The sequence below is a fragment of the Otolemur garnettii genome, unplaced genomic scaffold, assembly GCF_000181295.1.
Source record: "Otolemur garnettii isolate 467f Iridium unplaced genomic scaffold, OtoGar3 scaffold00018, whole genome shotgun sequence".
NCBI classification, from domain to species: Eukaryota; Metazoa; Chordata; class Mammalia; order Primates; family Galagidae; genus Otolemur; species Otolemur garnettii.
In genome coordinates this window covers 19,401,881-19,417,373 of record NW_003852413.1, presented here as the reverse complement: position 1 = coordinate 19,417,373, position 15,493 = coordinate 19,401,881, and the positions used below count along the sequence as shown (strand labels likewise).

The following is a 15,493-nucleotide window of genomic DNA, read 5'->3' as shown; positions in this document are numbered from 1 at the left end:
CCACAACACCCAGCTATTTTTTTGGTTGCAGCCATCATTGTTGTTTGGTGGGCCCGGGCTGGATTCGAACCTGCCACCTTAGGTGTATGTGGCTGCTGCCTTAGCCACTTGAGCCACAGGTGCCGAGCCTATTTCTATTTTCTTGTTGCTCTTGCCCAAGCTGGTCTCAAACTCCTGAGCTTAAGCAATCCACCCACCTCAGCCTCCCAGAGTGTTAGGATTACAGGCATGAGCCACCTTGCCTGGCCTTACATGTCCCTATTGTTACTGGCATATTCAAGCTTTTGAACCTTAGCATGTGGATAATGACTTATTTACTGTTTCCCCAGAAGATGCTATATCTTGTGAGGGCAGGAACCTCATCTTTTTCCCTGCTGTATTTTAGTGCCTGGCACAGTCACTCATGCACAGCTGGTGTTGAGTAAATGTGTCTAGTAGAAGAGAATGAAGTGGTCAGTCCTGGTGGTGACGTCTTCAGCTGTCACTTGCTTTAGCCATTTCCAGTGTACTTGCCCCACAGATCTGTTTGGGGAAGTCTAGAGCTGCCTGTTACATATTAGAATGAAATATTTGGGTCAGGAGTCTGAAAGGCAATGAAAGCATGAATTGAGTGCCTAGTGTATGCAGAGCCCCATGCTACGAGTACTGTACTGAGTGTGTCCCTGTTGAAGACTAAACCTGAATGACCTCTGAAATGTGGAAACTAAATAATTACAAGGGCCAAAATTAAGTGATTAATTACACATTTATCAAATGACTATGATTTGGTTTAGCTCTGGGTAGGAATTAGGGGCTGTATCTTCTGAGCACTCCCAAGCATTCCTTACAAATTCCCACAGAGGAGGGGTGTGCTCTGCAGGATTGGGGATATTGTGTCAGACAGTGACTTTCTGGCAGCACTGTGTAGACTCAGTGATTCAACCTAAAGGCATTTACTTATAGGACTCTCTAAACACTGAAGTCTCAAGTTGGCAGTAGCAGTTAACTGGCCCATGCTGCTGAAAGCCAAGGCTGGCAGGGCCACAGTTGAGCCTGGCGCCTAGAAGCCATCATCTGGTTCAGGAATGGGCCCACTACATTGTTGTTGCTGTTGACACAAAAGCAGCCTTGTTGCAACTCCTTGTAAATTCATCCAGATCTGTTGGCCTGGGCCAGGGCCATGACGGCACTTTTTACACCAACTAGGAGGCAGGAAGCCAAATTTGTAAAGATAAATGTTTGTCATTCAGTAGCCCAAGGGAAATTTAAAAGGATTTCCAAAAAATGAACCACTTTGGATCCTAGTGATTGTCTGAAGTTTTGCTGTGAATTGGCCCTCAATAGGGGCTAAGGGTAGCTGGGAGAGATGGTTTCCAGTTGCCAAGCACAAAATGTTCTTCAGATAGAGGGCTCCTAGGGACAGGAGGAGTTTGCTCTGGTCCGTTTTTGAGCTGAGCCCCTTCTCTCCCCCAGGAGGCAGAGGGTGAGGCTCATGGCTGTGCTCTTCTTCCAGGCGAAGTGGTGAACACCCATGGTCCTGTGGAACCCGACAAAGATAACATCCGGCAGGAGCCCTATACTCTACCCCAGGGCTTCACCTGGGATGCCTTGGACCTGGGGGACCGTGGTGTGGTGAGTGGGCCCTTGGAAGGTTACAAGTACAGTTAATCACCATTTTCATAGCAACCTCTGAAGTCATCCCAAGATAGTATCTTCTTAAGCCCTGCTCACACTCTTGGGAGCTGAGCCACAGAGGTCTGAGTAGTCATTCTTCCCATTGGTTGCTTCCTGGGTCCTGCTCAAGACTCCCCCCATAAATAGCACTTGGCTATCCTGGCAGGTTAAGAGTTAATCTCTGTAGCTTCCCCTTTTTTCACTCATTCATTTTTTTTTGCTCATTCATTCATTTATCCCTTGTCTGATTTCTATTCTTTCTCCTGATGAGCTGAGACTACTAAATGAGAGTCTCTTCTCCCCTGTCCATCCCAGCACCGAGGGCCTCTTTCTTTGACCTGAGGGATTTCTTTCCCCTATAAGAAGTGATGAAAAGGCTCAGTGCCCGTGGCACAGAGGTTACAGCACCAGTCATATACACCAAGGCTGGCATGTTAGAGCATGGCCCAGGCCAGCTAAACAACAATGACAACTGCAACAAAAAAAATAGCCAGGCGTTGTGGTGGGCACCTATGGTCCCAGCTTTTTGGAAGGCTGAGGCAAGAGAATTGCTTAAGCCCAAGAGGTTGAGGTTGCTGTGAGCTGTGATGCTATAGCACTCTACTGAGGGTGACATAGTGAGACTCTGTTTAAAAAAAAAAAAGAAAGAAAAGAAATGCTGAAAATGTGAACAGAATTTTTTTTTTTTTTTGAGACAGAACCTCAAGCTATCGCCCTGGGTAGAGTGCTGTGCCATCACAGCTCACAGCAACCTCCAATTCCTGGGCTCAAGCAATTCTCTTGCCTCAGCCTCCCAAATAGCTGGGACTACAGGTGCCCACCACAACGCCTGACTATGTTTTGGTTGTAGTTGTTATTGTTTGGCAGGCTTGGGCCAGATTCAAACCCACCAGCTCTGGTGTATATGGCTGGCGCCTTAGCTGCTTGAGGTACAGGCACCAAGCCAATGAACAGAATTTTTTAATACCGGACTTGGGCCAGCAGATGGGAGATAGCTGGGAAGGCAGAAGAAGGCCAAAAGGCCTTTGTTTAGGCCAGAGGATAAAAACCAAATGTGGTAGGAAATAGCAGTGACTCTCTTTGGTAATTCCTTCACCAGGCCCAAGAGTCATCTCTCCACAGCATTATCACAGAAATAGAGACTAGTGGCTCTCCACTAGTGATGGAGCAGATGATAGGAGTGGTTGGTTAGCTAGATGGCACTCTTGGTCTGCCATTTACCCCTTGGCTTATTCTCCTATTACAGTGACAGTGCTTGTTGTAAAAGAGTCCCTGTCATGCCTGGGGTGAAAAAGATCTGTGAGATTAGACATAGTTTCTGGTAGTTTTTCTGGTCCTTCTGAAAAGCTTGGGGCCCCACAGTATTGGAGTTAGTACTCCACCTGGCAGAATACCGCTAAATGAGCTCTTGATTTCTCTACAGCTGAAGGAACTGTACACTCTCCTAAATGAGAACTACGTGGAAGATGATGACAACATGTTCCGATTTGATTATTCCCCAGAATTTCTTTTGTGGTAAGGTGTAAGAGCTTGCTTAAGGTTCTTGAAGGCCAGGCATAAAACAAAACAGCCATAGGGCAGCAGAGTTTTCATCCCTGCAGACCTTTGAATGGCAAATTAGTGTGTAATTTTTTGAGTTCCTACATCTAAAGGAGACTTGCTTTTAGTGGTGCTTAGAATTGAAACCTTATATAAGATTGACTGGGTGAAGGGAAGACCTTTGTAGAATTGTAACCCAGAAGAAAAGATCATCTTATTGGTGACTTTATACAAGAAGGGACGTGTGTTGGGTGGGGTAGGGACACCTACTAGGATTTAAAAGAAAAGAAGTGGCTCAATGCCCGTAGCTCAGTAGTTGGGGTACCAGCCATGTACACTGAGGCAGGTGGGTTTGAACCCGGTCTAGACCAGCGAAACAACAATGACAACTACAACCAAAAAATAGCCAGGTGTTGTGGAGGGCACCCACAAGAGCCTGAGGCAAGACAATTGCTTAAGCACAAGAGTTAGAGGTAGCACTCTACCTAGGGTAACACAGTAAGACTGTGTCTCAAAAAAAAAAAAGAAAAGAAAAGAAGTGTCATTTCTGTCTGGTTCCTGAGCATGCTCAGCTGTATGGAAATGGCCCTTCCTTTTGCTTGCCTGGGCCACATTTAATATCCAGGAAGGTAGAAGCATGAGGCTGAAATGGAGAGACACTACTTGGGTGAGATGGGAAAAGAATAATTTGTAAGCAGAAAAAGGGAAGTGATACCCAGAGGGCAGACAGGAGACCAGGTCTCCAGGGCTTCCATAGTCAGCTCCAAACCTAGAACACACAGGTCTCTGAACCAGAGAGGCCAGAGGTCAAAGCGAACATGTATAAATCAGATCAGGCAGGAAATTCTCTCTCTCTTTTTTTTTAGAGACAGAGTCTCATTTTATTGCCCTTGGTAAGTGCTGTGGCATCACAGCTCACAGCAACCTTCAGCTCTTGGGCTTAGGTGACTCTCTTGCCTCAGCCTCCTGAGTAGCTAGGACTACAGGTACCCGCCACAATGTCTGGCTATCTTTTGTTGCAGTTTGGCCAGGGCTGGGCTAGAACCTGCCACCCTCGGTATAAGGGGCCAGTGTCCCACTCTCTGAGCCACAGGCGCCACCCATAGGCATGAAATTCTCAATGTGACAGCCTTGCATTGGGTGAGTAAGTAGGCCATGTGGGCTGAGTAGTCAGGAATGGCAATGGCCAGGAGGGCTTGTTCCTAAGGACAATTAATTAGGTTATTAGCCCCCAGGGAGGTGGTGGCACCAGGTTAGAATCAAAGTTGGCTGTGGAGCCCAAACAGTTTGTTCAGGCTGCTGGCAAGCACTGCCATAGCCCCAGTCTCTGTCTGTTTTTTCCAGGGCTCTCCGGCCACCCGGCTGGCTCCCGCAATGGCACTGTGGGGTTCGAGTGGTCTCAAGTCGGAAACTGGTTGGGTTTATTAGTGCCATCCCAGCGAAAATCCATGTCTATGACACGTAAGCACCCTCATTCCCCACATCACCACCATTCTGCTTGGTCTGGGAGGGAGGAGAAAAAGGCTACAGGTATCCCTCATGAAAAGAGAAGGTCTTAGGAAGGGAGAACCTTCTCATAGGGGAACCACCTGTTGTGACCTGAGTTACAGCTGGCTCCCTTGTCTGTGTGTGGGCTGGAAGGGGTCAGTGTGTCTGCTCAGCAGGGGCTCTTTTTTGAACTCCTGTACCCATCACACAGATATACTTGAGCAGCACCAGAAATGGGTCAGAGCCAGTGTGACCTAGATTCAGATAGTCCTTGGGGCCTGTAGTCAGAACAATCTGCCACAGTCTTCAAGACTTATAGCCTATGTTCTTGTGGGAAGAAGGGATTCCCTTGATTACCCCTTCAAGGGAATCAGAACCCTTGAAACCCTAGAGTGGTGAGCAATCTTGGCCTACCCTATGACCTTTCCCTATGTTGCTTCCCTGGATGCTAATGGGGTGAGGGTGGGGAAATTCCCCAGCCTGCTACTGAGAATTCATCAAGCAGATGCTGGTGTTGCCTTCAAATAAGGGTGTTTGCTCGACACCCATTCTCCATTAGGGGTGGAGTCTGTGGTGTCCTGTGGTGAGCTCCTGGCCTGGTGGAGGCTGGTTGAGAAGTGGGAGGGAGTCTGGTACTGAGTGCTGAGTGCAGGTCACAGCAAAGTGCATACTTCTGCTAGAGGCCCTGTCCTTCCAGGTCTGACTTCACATGCTTGATGGCTTTTCTATTACCTTCTTTGTTAAAAGCCTTGTCACCTAGATTTTTCCTCTCTCTTTAGAGAAAAGAAGATGGTAGAAATTAACTTCTTATGTGTACATAAGAAGCTGCGGTCTAAGAGGGTGGCTCCAGTCCTGATCCGAGAGATAACCAGGCGGGTTCACCTGGAGGGCATTTTCCAAGCTGTTTACACTGCCGGTGTGGTACTACCAAAGCCTGTTGGTACCTGCAGGTAAAAATCTCTTCCTGGAAAATACCGGAAATGCTGGTGCCCTACGCTAGTTAGGAGCTTATGTTGCAATTTATAGTCCTCAGCTGTGTGCATGCCCTTGAACATCTTGATTCTCTAGTGTCTGGTAAGCTGGGTGGTGGGTGCCTGTGGAAGCTAGGTGGACAGCAGGGAGGGTAAAGGGAGAGAGTTGTAGGAATGGCCGCCTGGAGAGTGGTTGCCTTGTCCAGCGGGTAAGCCATTCTCAGCACCTGCTGGTACAGCCATTTGGAGATGGGGGTAGCAGCCTGCTGTGTGTGTGTGGGGGGGTGTTCTTATTTTTTTTTTTTTTAAAGAATGAGCCCAACATAGATTTTGTGTGTAGGGGGGTGAGAAATGTCCTTTTAAAGTGTAACATGGTTGGCTTAATTTTGTTTGAATATTTTATGGGCCAAAGAGAACGTGTCTGATCCCTATGTGATCCAAGGATAGCCTCTGCCTTAGAAAGTTATTTGAAGTAATTGAATAATCTCTGCCTAGAGAACTTTAAAAGTAGAAACACTAGGTGTAAATGCAGAAGGGGAGGATGAACACATCTGCCAGTCTCCTGGGTGTTGACTTGATTCTAGTTTCCCCAGACAACTACTGTAGCAAAATAGTAGCTTTTGGCCTGGTGCAGTGGCTCACTGTGTGGTGGCTCACGCCTGTAATCCTAGCACTCTGAGAGGTCAGGCGGGTCTCAAACTCCTTGAGCTCAGGAGTTTGAGACCAGCCTGAACAAAAGTGAGACCCTGTCTACTAAAAATAGAGAAACTGAGGCAAGAGGATCACTTGAGCCCAGGAAAGAGTTGGAGGTGGCTCTGTGGTAGATGCCACAGCACTCTACCTAGGGTGACAGCTTGAGACACTGTTTCAAAAAAAAAAAAAATTAAGTTAATAAAAAGAATAGCTTTTGAAATTGAGGAAAAAAATAGGGAGAAAGAAAATCTAGGAGGAAGCTGGGCACAGTAGCTGAAGCCTATAATGAATCCTAGCACTCTGGGAGGCCAAGGAGGGTGGATTGCCTGAGCTCAGGAGTTCAAGACCAGCCTGAGCAAGAGTGAGACCCCCATCTCTACTGAAAATAGAAAAAACTAGATGGGCATTGTAGCGGGCACCTGTAGTCCAGCTACTCAGGAGGCTGAGGCAAGAGGATGGCTTGAGGCCAAGAGTTTGAGGTTACTGTGAGCGATGATGCCAGGGCAACAAAGTGATACTCTGTCTCAAAAAAAAAAAAAGAAAGAAAATCTAGGAGGAGCCATGGAAGCTCTGTATTCACTGGAGGGTCATGCTGGGGATAGAGGTGACACGTGTCTCTCACGCCACCTACTGGACATCTGGAGGTCTCCTTGCCATTGTCCTCTTAATGGGACTAGCCTGAGTCCTGAGGATAGGACTTTTGTGTCCCCACAGGTACTGGCATCGGTCCCTAAACCCACGGAAGCTGATTGAAGTGAAGTTTTCCCATCTGAGCAGAAATATGACCATGCAGCGTACCATGAAGCTCTACCGACTGCCAGAGGCCAGTGGTGGCAGGGGGCAAGGGGCATGGCCAGGAAGGAGGTCAGGAAAGCCTTGCCGTCCGCAGAAGAGCAGGGCTTCGGGAGGCTTTGCTCTTACCAAAAAAGCAAACCTGCGCATAGTTACCAGATTCCTGTGCTTTCTATTTCTGTTGTTCCTGTTATCTACATTAAGGGTTTTATTTTAGTTTGATTTTCTCGGTTCCCTTGAGTCTGCACCTGGACTAGTTTCCCTGCCATCTGTTGATAAGCTCCAAAAACACCTATTCTCTGTAATTTTAGACCAAGTGAAACATAAATAGAAAGATGAATTCACTCACTGAACGTTCATATTCACAGCAGCACTTTCCAAATCCCAGTGCAAATGACACTAGAGTGTCTGTTGCACCTCCTCTGTCCAAGTCCAGTGAAGAGGGGAAGCTTGTGAGGGAAGCCCAAGCTTCTAATACCAATTCCCTTCCTCAGATTTGGCATCAAAGGACTAGGTAACCTGAGGGATCCAGTTTTCTGTCCTAGGTCTCAGTTTTCCTAACTTTCCCCCCAAAACAAATGCTCCTTGTTCTCTGATTGTACCTGGCTTCAGCACCCCAGAGTAGGGGATTCTTAAAGTCCTTCCTCTTTCCTTGGAACAGTTCCAGTTGGCTGTCAGTCCAAACAGTTAGGGGAGCCAGCTCATCAGAGGGCCACCTACCAGGGTCCATCAGCCAGCAAACAGGATTAATCACCCTGGAATTGGGTTGATCCATTGGTTTGGGGTCATTAGTGTCCCATCTTGAGAGACTGCTGCAGTGTAGTTGGACACTGTCAACGCACAGGTATGGGAGGCTCTGGTGGGTGCCTCAGGCAGGTGTGCTTTGCATGTGGGGAGGGTGGGTAGGCAGAGATCAAACTTAAAGTGCTGCTGCAGCTGGAAGAGTATCGGGGTCTACTGAGACCCCAGCATGGCTGTGTTTTCAGTCAGGGCTTGAGGTGTGATTCAGGGAGCTGGCACATAGAAAGAGGTTGGTATTGTTCCTTAGAGAGACAAGGATTGCTAAGGAATCTTAGAGGTGAGAAGACCTATAACTGATGGTTTGAAGATACTTCCTGTACTGGGAAGCCTTATATCTGGTAGTGAAGCCAGTAAACTGTGACACCACACTGTTGGTAGACTTGGCCTGACCCCACGTTTGTGTCTCTGAGTCTTTGCTCTATAGAGTCATGTGATTTCGTTCCACTGGAGCATTTTTCTAGGAAAAGCAGCTTTGGGGTGGGACGCTGGTTGGAGATACAGTACTGGGAGTTGGATGCTTTTCTTTCGAATGTAACTTGCTGCAGTGTCCTGTCAGGAGCTGGTGGTCCAAGTGGGCAGACAAAGCACACATCCAGTGTATGCTGGGCCCCAGGCTCTGTCTATGAGGTGCTCTAAGAAGAGAGATCAGTGACTGTAGAAAGACATTAGCTACACTCAGTGTGACGCAGTTGTGAGGACTCAGAGGAAGTTTACCCCGAGGGTGAATTGACCCCAGTTAGAAGACAGAAGGTTCAGCTTGAACAGCCAACTGGCCAGAGGGTGGAAGGTCTTGTGCTCTAGGTCTGGAAGGGTGAAACAAGGGTGGGTGTCATGGGTTGTGCTTTTTTTAGGAAGTAGCCTGGGGCCCTATGGATAATGGATTGATGCTGTGGCCTGAGCTTGGATGACAGCCTGGACTAGGAGGGGAAGGGCCACAAGATAGGCCAGAGGCAGAACCTACACCTGAACAGACAGGCACAGGGGTGACAGGGAGGTACTGAGGATGTCCAAGGGCTCTCTCTTGAGGACCTAGGTGAGTAGACCCAGGGTGATCTCTGATGCCATCTCTTCTGTCTTCTTTCCAGACTCCCAAGACAGCTGGACTACGACCAATGGAAAAAAAGGACATTCCAGTAGTGCACCAGCTCCTCACCAGGTACTTGAAGCAGTTTCACCTCACGCCAGTCATGAACCAGGAGGAGGTGGAGCACTGGTTCTACCCCCAGGAGAATATCATTGACACTTTCGTGGTGGAGGTGAGTGGGGGGCAGTGTGCAGGGCCTCAGGCTTATCCCCAGAAAGGCATCCTCCTGAAGTGGTTCCCACCATAGACTTCCTTCAGCACCTGCATTTGGTTCACCCTAAAGAGAGGACATTGTAGCTTGCATGTGCTGAAACGATAGATACCTTCTGGACCTGGCTTGACCTCTTTTCTCCCTGTCCCCACATTTGATAACAGAATGGAGAGGACCAAGCCCCTCTTAGTCAGGTGAACCTTCAGTTCCTTGCCTGCCCCAGCTTAATACAGTGCTGGTCACACATCAGAGACATAGCCTGAGGGGAAGTTCCTGGTGGTGCCCAGGCTGGCAAAGAGGGCTGGCAGGGTCGGCCTAGTCAGCCTGGCGCTGTTCTCATTGTCCTCTTCCCTGCATATCCTGTTGCAGTTTCCACCCATTTTATCTGGGGGAGGGAGGAGGCAGAGCTGCTGAAGGTGGCATGAGAGTAAGAGAAAACATGTTTCTGGCTGCAGTGCCCCAGTGCGTGTTTGACCTGGTCTCTTTATTATCTTCTCTTTAGAATGCAAATGGAGAGGTAACGGATTTCCTGAGCTTTTATACGCTTCCCTCCACCATCATGAACCATCCAACCCACAAGAGTCTAAAAGCTGCTTATTCTTTCTACAACGTGCACACCCAGACCCCTCTTCTAGACCTCATGAGTGACGCCCTTGTTCTCGCCAAAATGGTGAGGAGCAGACTAGAGGGTCTCCAGAGACCTGTAGGGCAGGGGCAGGGGAGCAATGGTGAGCGTAGCTCCCAGGAGGTAATTGCTTGTGGGCTGGGAGGCTTTGAGCCCCTCTCACCCTCCTCATACACTGCTTAGGCAGCGTCCCCATGGTTTTCAGCCAAAAACTTAAGAGTAGGAGGGAACAAGGAGCATCCAGACACAGTGAAGGCATTGAATGCCTCCTGATTTATTTCAGTGAGTTTCGTTCTCACAGGAGGTACCACCACGGACCCTAAATAGTTAGGCCGGCTCTGGGAGTACAGGGGTTCTTCTCACAGCTTTCCCAGCCTGGGAGAGGGGAGATTGGCCTCTGTCTTGGTGAGTACTGGAGGACCTGACTGTTGAGCATGGGGTGGAGAGGTCATTAGTTAGTCCTTTGTCATGGGGTTCTGGTGACCTCCTGCTACCAGCCTAGCCCACTGTGGGCATGCCAGTCCCTGCCCTGTGAGAACTTCCAGTCCAGTTGGTGAGATTGAGGAGTGTCTTCAGCTCATTCTCAGAGTACCACAGCACCTGCCACATGGTCACACGGTGCCCACTGAGGGCCTGAGAGTTGGGGTGTCCGTGGAGTAAGGAAGCAACACAAATGCCAATAGAGGACAGGAGCCAGCTACTCAGAGGAAGGGCTCAGGGCTTGGTCTCCAGAGAGGACTATGGAAATTACTAGAGTTTCAGGGAGGCATAAAAAGGACAGTAATAGCCGTCGTCTGGACACCGAGTATACACTTGGACACTTGGGGGTGGCATGCCATGTCTTGTGAACTGCATCTGGATAGCCATGCGCCTGCTGGAGTTTGGATTTAACAGGGAAGCAGCAGAGTTTCTTTTTTTTTTTTTGAGACAGAGCCTCAAGCTGTCACCCTGGGTAGAGTGCCGTGGCATTACAGCTCACAGCAACCTCCAACTCCTGGGCTCAAGCGAGTCTCCTGCCTCTGCCTTCCAAGTAGCTGGGACCACAGGCGCCCGCCACAACACCCGGCTATTTTTTTGGTTGCAGCCGTCATTGTTGTTTGGCGGGTCTGGGCTGGGGATTCGAACCCGCCACCTGAGGTGTACATGGCTGGCGCCTTAGCCGGTTGAGCTATCGGCGCCGAGCAACAGCAGAGTTTCTAAAGGAATCTTCTATAGGATGGTTTTGATATGATAGCAAAGGGAACAGAAAGATGAGGCAGCCCTCACCTGTCCTCACCTGCTCTTGTTTTTCTCTGCTGCCATGCAGAAAGGGTTTGACGTGTTTAATGCACTGGATCTCATGGAGAACAAAACTTTCCTGGAGAAGCTCAAGTTCGGCATAGGGGATGGCAACTTGCAGTATTACCTTTACAATTGGAAGTGCCCCAGCATGGGGGCAGAGAAGGTATGTGCTGTGCTTTATGTGGATGGAGTCTGGCCTCACCTGGCTCTGGGAGTTGGTGTCTCCAGCAGAAAACAGGGTCATGGGTCAGGGAATAGCAGAAGTCTAAGCCCTTGTTACCTGGTGTTGGACCCTTGACATTGCCTCCCTCTGATGGCCAGGTCAGTGGGTCAGGATTCTCCTTTCAGCACCTGGTATGAGGACAGCAGAGGGGGGCAGGTCCCAGAGCTACATGGAAGCTGGAAGGTGGTCTTCAGCTTCTTTCCCCACCACCTTAGCTGCCCCATCCAGCTGGGCAGAGCATTCACGCTGTGTGAGAAAACTGGGAGTTGAGTTAGGGTTGGAGAATCCTCTCTGAGCTGCCACCCTGATGCTCCTTAGTGCCACAGGGCAGACTTGGGGCATAGGTGGAGGCAGCATTTATAGGTGATCTGGAGCCACTTGTCCTAGGGAAGCCCGTTGCTTTCCTGGGAGGGTCTGGCAGATGTGTGAACCTGGTGTGGAAGTTGAGTGGAGGCCTGGTGTGGTGGAGGTCTGTACACAGCCTGTCCTGCAGACTCAGTCAGTTGGAACTTTAGGATTAAGGGTAGTGGGAAATCTTAGGGTGACTGTCACCTGAACCTTGTCTCTCTCCCTTGGCTCTCCTAGGTTGGGCTGGTGCTACAATAACCAGTCACCAGTGAGATTCTGGATAAAGCCACTGAGAATTCCAACCAGGAAATGGAACCCCACAAATTGGTCCGATTTTCACAAATGTGAGAATCCCTGGCAAAGGGAGCAGAGCTGAATCGGCTTTACGAAACCGCCAGCAAACTTGATAATTGTATTGCAATGGCGTGGGCTGTGTGATGTCATCTTTGGCCGTGTCTCTGGTCTCCCTGTTTTCCAGTTAATCACATCTTCATGCAGCCATGATCAAGGGAATGTAACTGCTGAAAACTAGCTCGTGATTGCATATTATGGAGTTAACGGGTGAATAATAAAAGTATATATATATTATATATATAAATATTTTAACTATCTTTCATGTTCAAATGTACAAGGATGTTTGCTCTCTAATGGAAAGCTGAATCCAGATCATTCCTCAAAATTAGGACCCAAGGACAGTGGCAGACTGACATATTGGTACAATTAATTGTTTCCTCCAAAAGGAGGCATTGACTTTTCTTGGGGTAGCAGGAGAAAGCTTTGAGGGGGGCTTATCCAGGTTCCTTTCTGAATTGGCTGGAGTGATTGTCTTTGAGAGGGAGGGGAAGGTGGAACAGGTTCAGATCTCACAGAATGGCAGGTGAAGCTCTTGGGTGAGGCTGACCCCTACAGGGACCAGGCCTTAGTGCATTTTGGAATAGCAAAGGGGACAGATCTGTTGAAGCAGATTTCATTGATCGAGTCCCTTCTATCTCTTTGGCCTGCAGGATGTTATCCTGCCAACTGACTTAAAAGGGCTCTTTAGCCAGCTGTTGCCAACCCTAAGGGATGAGTCCCTGTGTGATTTTTGCTTTTCCACTGCCTGGGGTGGCTGCAGTGTGAAGGGGCCCTTGCTTCTCCTTGTAGCATCTGGGACCTGCAAAGACCACATCAGTGTAGGCCCTGCTTAGCTCATCTTAGAGCAAAGAGCCAGGACCTGGGTGTCCCAGGGTGGCTGAGCAGAGATGGCACGAGGCCAGTACCCAGACCCTCTCAGTCACCTGGCCTGTGCCTTCCAATCCGTCAGCTGTTTCTTGTGCTCCTTTCCAAGACATAGCTTGCAAGTGGCCACAAGAAATGGTGATTAGAGGCAGATCTGGACTCGGCAACAGAAATGGCTTCACATTGCCGTTGTCTGAGTCTGATTCTCACTGATGCCTATTTTCTGGATCTTTGTGGTGGTAGTGATGGTATCAGTGCTTCCAGCTTCCCAAAAAGTAATCAAGCCTCTAGTCACATGGCTGTCCAGGTATTCTTAAATTCAGCCAAGTGGCCTGGGGAGGACCAGGCTGTGGAATTGTCAGCAACCTGTATGAAGGGTTGTATGTAGCTTTTGCTCTGGGAGGAAGTAAATGGGTGGGTAGTGTGATGTGTGGTGTGGGGAGTTTTCTTGCTCTCAGCTTGTACAGGAATAAAGGCTTAGCCAGGAGGCCAGGCTCAACCTTATCACACTAACTGAAGCCACAGTCTACAGGCCAACAGGGGCTTGTTTCAGGCTGTGGGTTTGGGTGTGGTTTGCTATAGAGTAGAGGTTAATTCTACAGAGTCCCCAAAGCTGGAGGAAATTGGGTGCTTGGGATGGGGCCTGTATTTCCCACCAGTGGGAAAGCTGTCCACTCTCTGCAGACTTGTTAGAGCCATCAATTCTACTGAGGTGTGTTGTTATCAGGCTTCTAGGGGCCTCCCTTCTCCTAGTTGTTCCTGTGCTGCAAACTGCAGGCTCTAGCCCTGATGGCTGTCCATTGACTCCTTGACTCCAAGATATCCCGACCAAAGAAGCTGCTGTTCTTAGCAAGATGTACACTGCATTCCGCAGACCAGAGGAGTCGGAGAGGCAGGGGCTTGCACTTACAGCCTCACTAACAACAGGCACACAGGCAAATGGCACCCCAAGTCTTTCCTACCATTGGGGTGACCTGGAACTTGGAAAGGCTGCCTGTCCTAGTCTTGATCATTTCTGGGCCAGATTCCTGCTTGAGCTGCGTCTTGAGATTTGGGCTGCACAGATCTCTGAAGCAAGATTTGCTTTTGGTTGACCCAGGTCATAGAATGGAAACAGTGAGGCCCTGGTGGCTGCTCTGGAAGAAACAGATCTCCTGGCAAAGACCCTGGCATCTCCATTGCCAAAACCAGGTGGCCTGCTCCTTGGACTCTGCTGTTATCTCACGGTGGGGACCCTGCCTGGATCTGTAGGAATTGGCTTGAGGGTATACTGTTAGTCTTGTTTTTGACCAAACGGCCCCTGGGTTCTTCACTCAACCCCTTCTCAGACTTCAGGTCAGAAAGTACCATTGTGGGCTCCATGGCCTCCCCATAGAAGCTGTGTGGTATGGTGGCACCATGGCTGGCTTGAACCAAACAAGGCAAGGACCCCAGAGCCTCTGAGCTGACCTGCCTCAAGCAGCTGCTATTGGAAGACCTCCCAGGCCTGGCCCCCACCCTGCACTACCCCTCTTGGCTGCTGTGTTTTGAAGATAACCTTAACCTCCTGCCTTTGAATTGACGCTGCATTTTCCTGCAAACTCCATGCTTTGTGTAGGGAGAGACCTATGTGGAAAGGAGGCCTCAGCTCCCTACTAGGGCCTACACAGGGCTCCGTCTTCCCACACATGCCTGTTTCCGAAGAGGCTGATGTCTTGTTTGAAGGCTGGCCTACATCAAGCTACTTTAATACCAAGGTTCGTGGAAAGCTTCAGGCCCTTCTAATTGCCACTGACCCTCATACTTGCTGGCTCTCTAAAGTCTAGAGGTGGATGTCCCTGTGGTCTTGAATTCTTTCCCCAAATATGACCAGCATTTAACTAACCTAAGGACCTAAAGGCCTTGGACAGCTGCATGGCACTACAGTCTAGGAGAGAGAAGGGCCATATGGTCAGTGGAGAGAGGGGCAAGTCTCTGGTCGGTGCCTACCCACCTGTGGGCAGCCTTGCTATGGTCTGGCCACAGAACCAGAGGAAGCCCAAGACATCACTTTTCCCCTGCTGCAAAATAAAGGCAGGCCCACCAGCAGACTACTCCTAGGGAGGCTGTTCAGGACAATTTCATTCAATTAAATTCCAAAATACTGACTGACAGGCAGGTGCCTCGTCTGGGAACAGGGAGGGGAAGCTTCACCTTTTTGTCTTGCCTTTTCTTTGGGCTGTATGTGTGGGGGGGTATTCATTTCCAGGGTGGGGGAGGAAATACCAAATGCATTGTTGTTCTGCTCAATACATCTCACTTATTTCTAATAAAGGAAGCAGCTGAACAAACCCATCTGCCCTCCTGGTATTTCTGGTCAGGTGGCAGTGGACAGATGGAGTTCTGAAGCCTGAGTTAGAGTGAGGGTGACAGGGCCCCATAAGAAAAGCACTCAGGCCCCCTCGTAGCACCAGGCCAGCTTTGAAAGCCCTGTCTTGGACAAGGCTGCCCTTCTTTCAGGGCAAACTTGGCTGTTCCCCCCATCCTTTACCACCTGGCACAGAGGAGCTGGTACCGACCCAGGTTGATTCCATGTAAGTGAAGTAGC

At 49.3% G+C, this 15,493-nt stretch overlaps 1 protein-coding gene across 1 annotated transcript in view; it reads left to right on the top strand.

Moving 5' to 3' along the window:
- The window catches only part of NMT1 (N-myristoyltransferase 1), a 43,666-nt gene extending 28,430 nt beyond the window's left edge, over positions 1 to 15,236 (top strand). The window contains exons 4-12 of the mRNA XM_003786254.3: positions 1,493 to 1,611; positions 3,077 to 3,168; positions 4,537 to 4,653; positions 5,460 to 5,630; positions 7,059 to 7,167; positions 9,023 to 9,193; positions 9,735 to 9,902; positions 11,164 to 11,301; positions 11,947 to 15,236. Coding sequence (XP_003786302.1) covers positions 1,493 to 1,611; positions 3,077 to 3,168; positions 4,537 to 4,653; positions 5,460 to 5,630; positions 7,059 to 7,167; positions 9,023 to 9,193; positions 9,735 to 9,902; positions 11,164 to 11,301; positions 11,947 to 11,967 — 1,106 coding nt within the window. The 3' untranslated portion in view covers positions 11,968 to 15,236. The remainder of the gene's footprint in view (positions 1 to 1,492; positions 1,612 to 3,076; positions 3,169 to 4,536; positions 4,654 to 5,459; positions 5,631 to 7,058; positions 7,168 to 9,022; positions 9,194 to 9,734; positions 9,903 to 11,163; positions 11,302 to 11,946) is intronic.
- Positions 15,237 to 15,493: the final 257 nt, after the last annotated feature.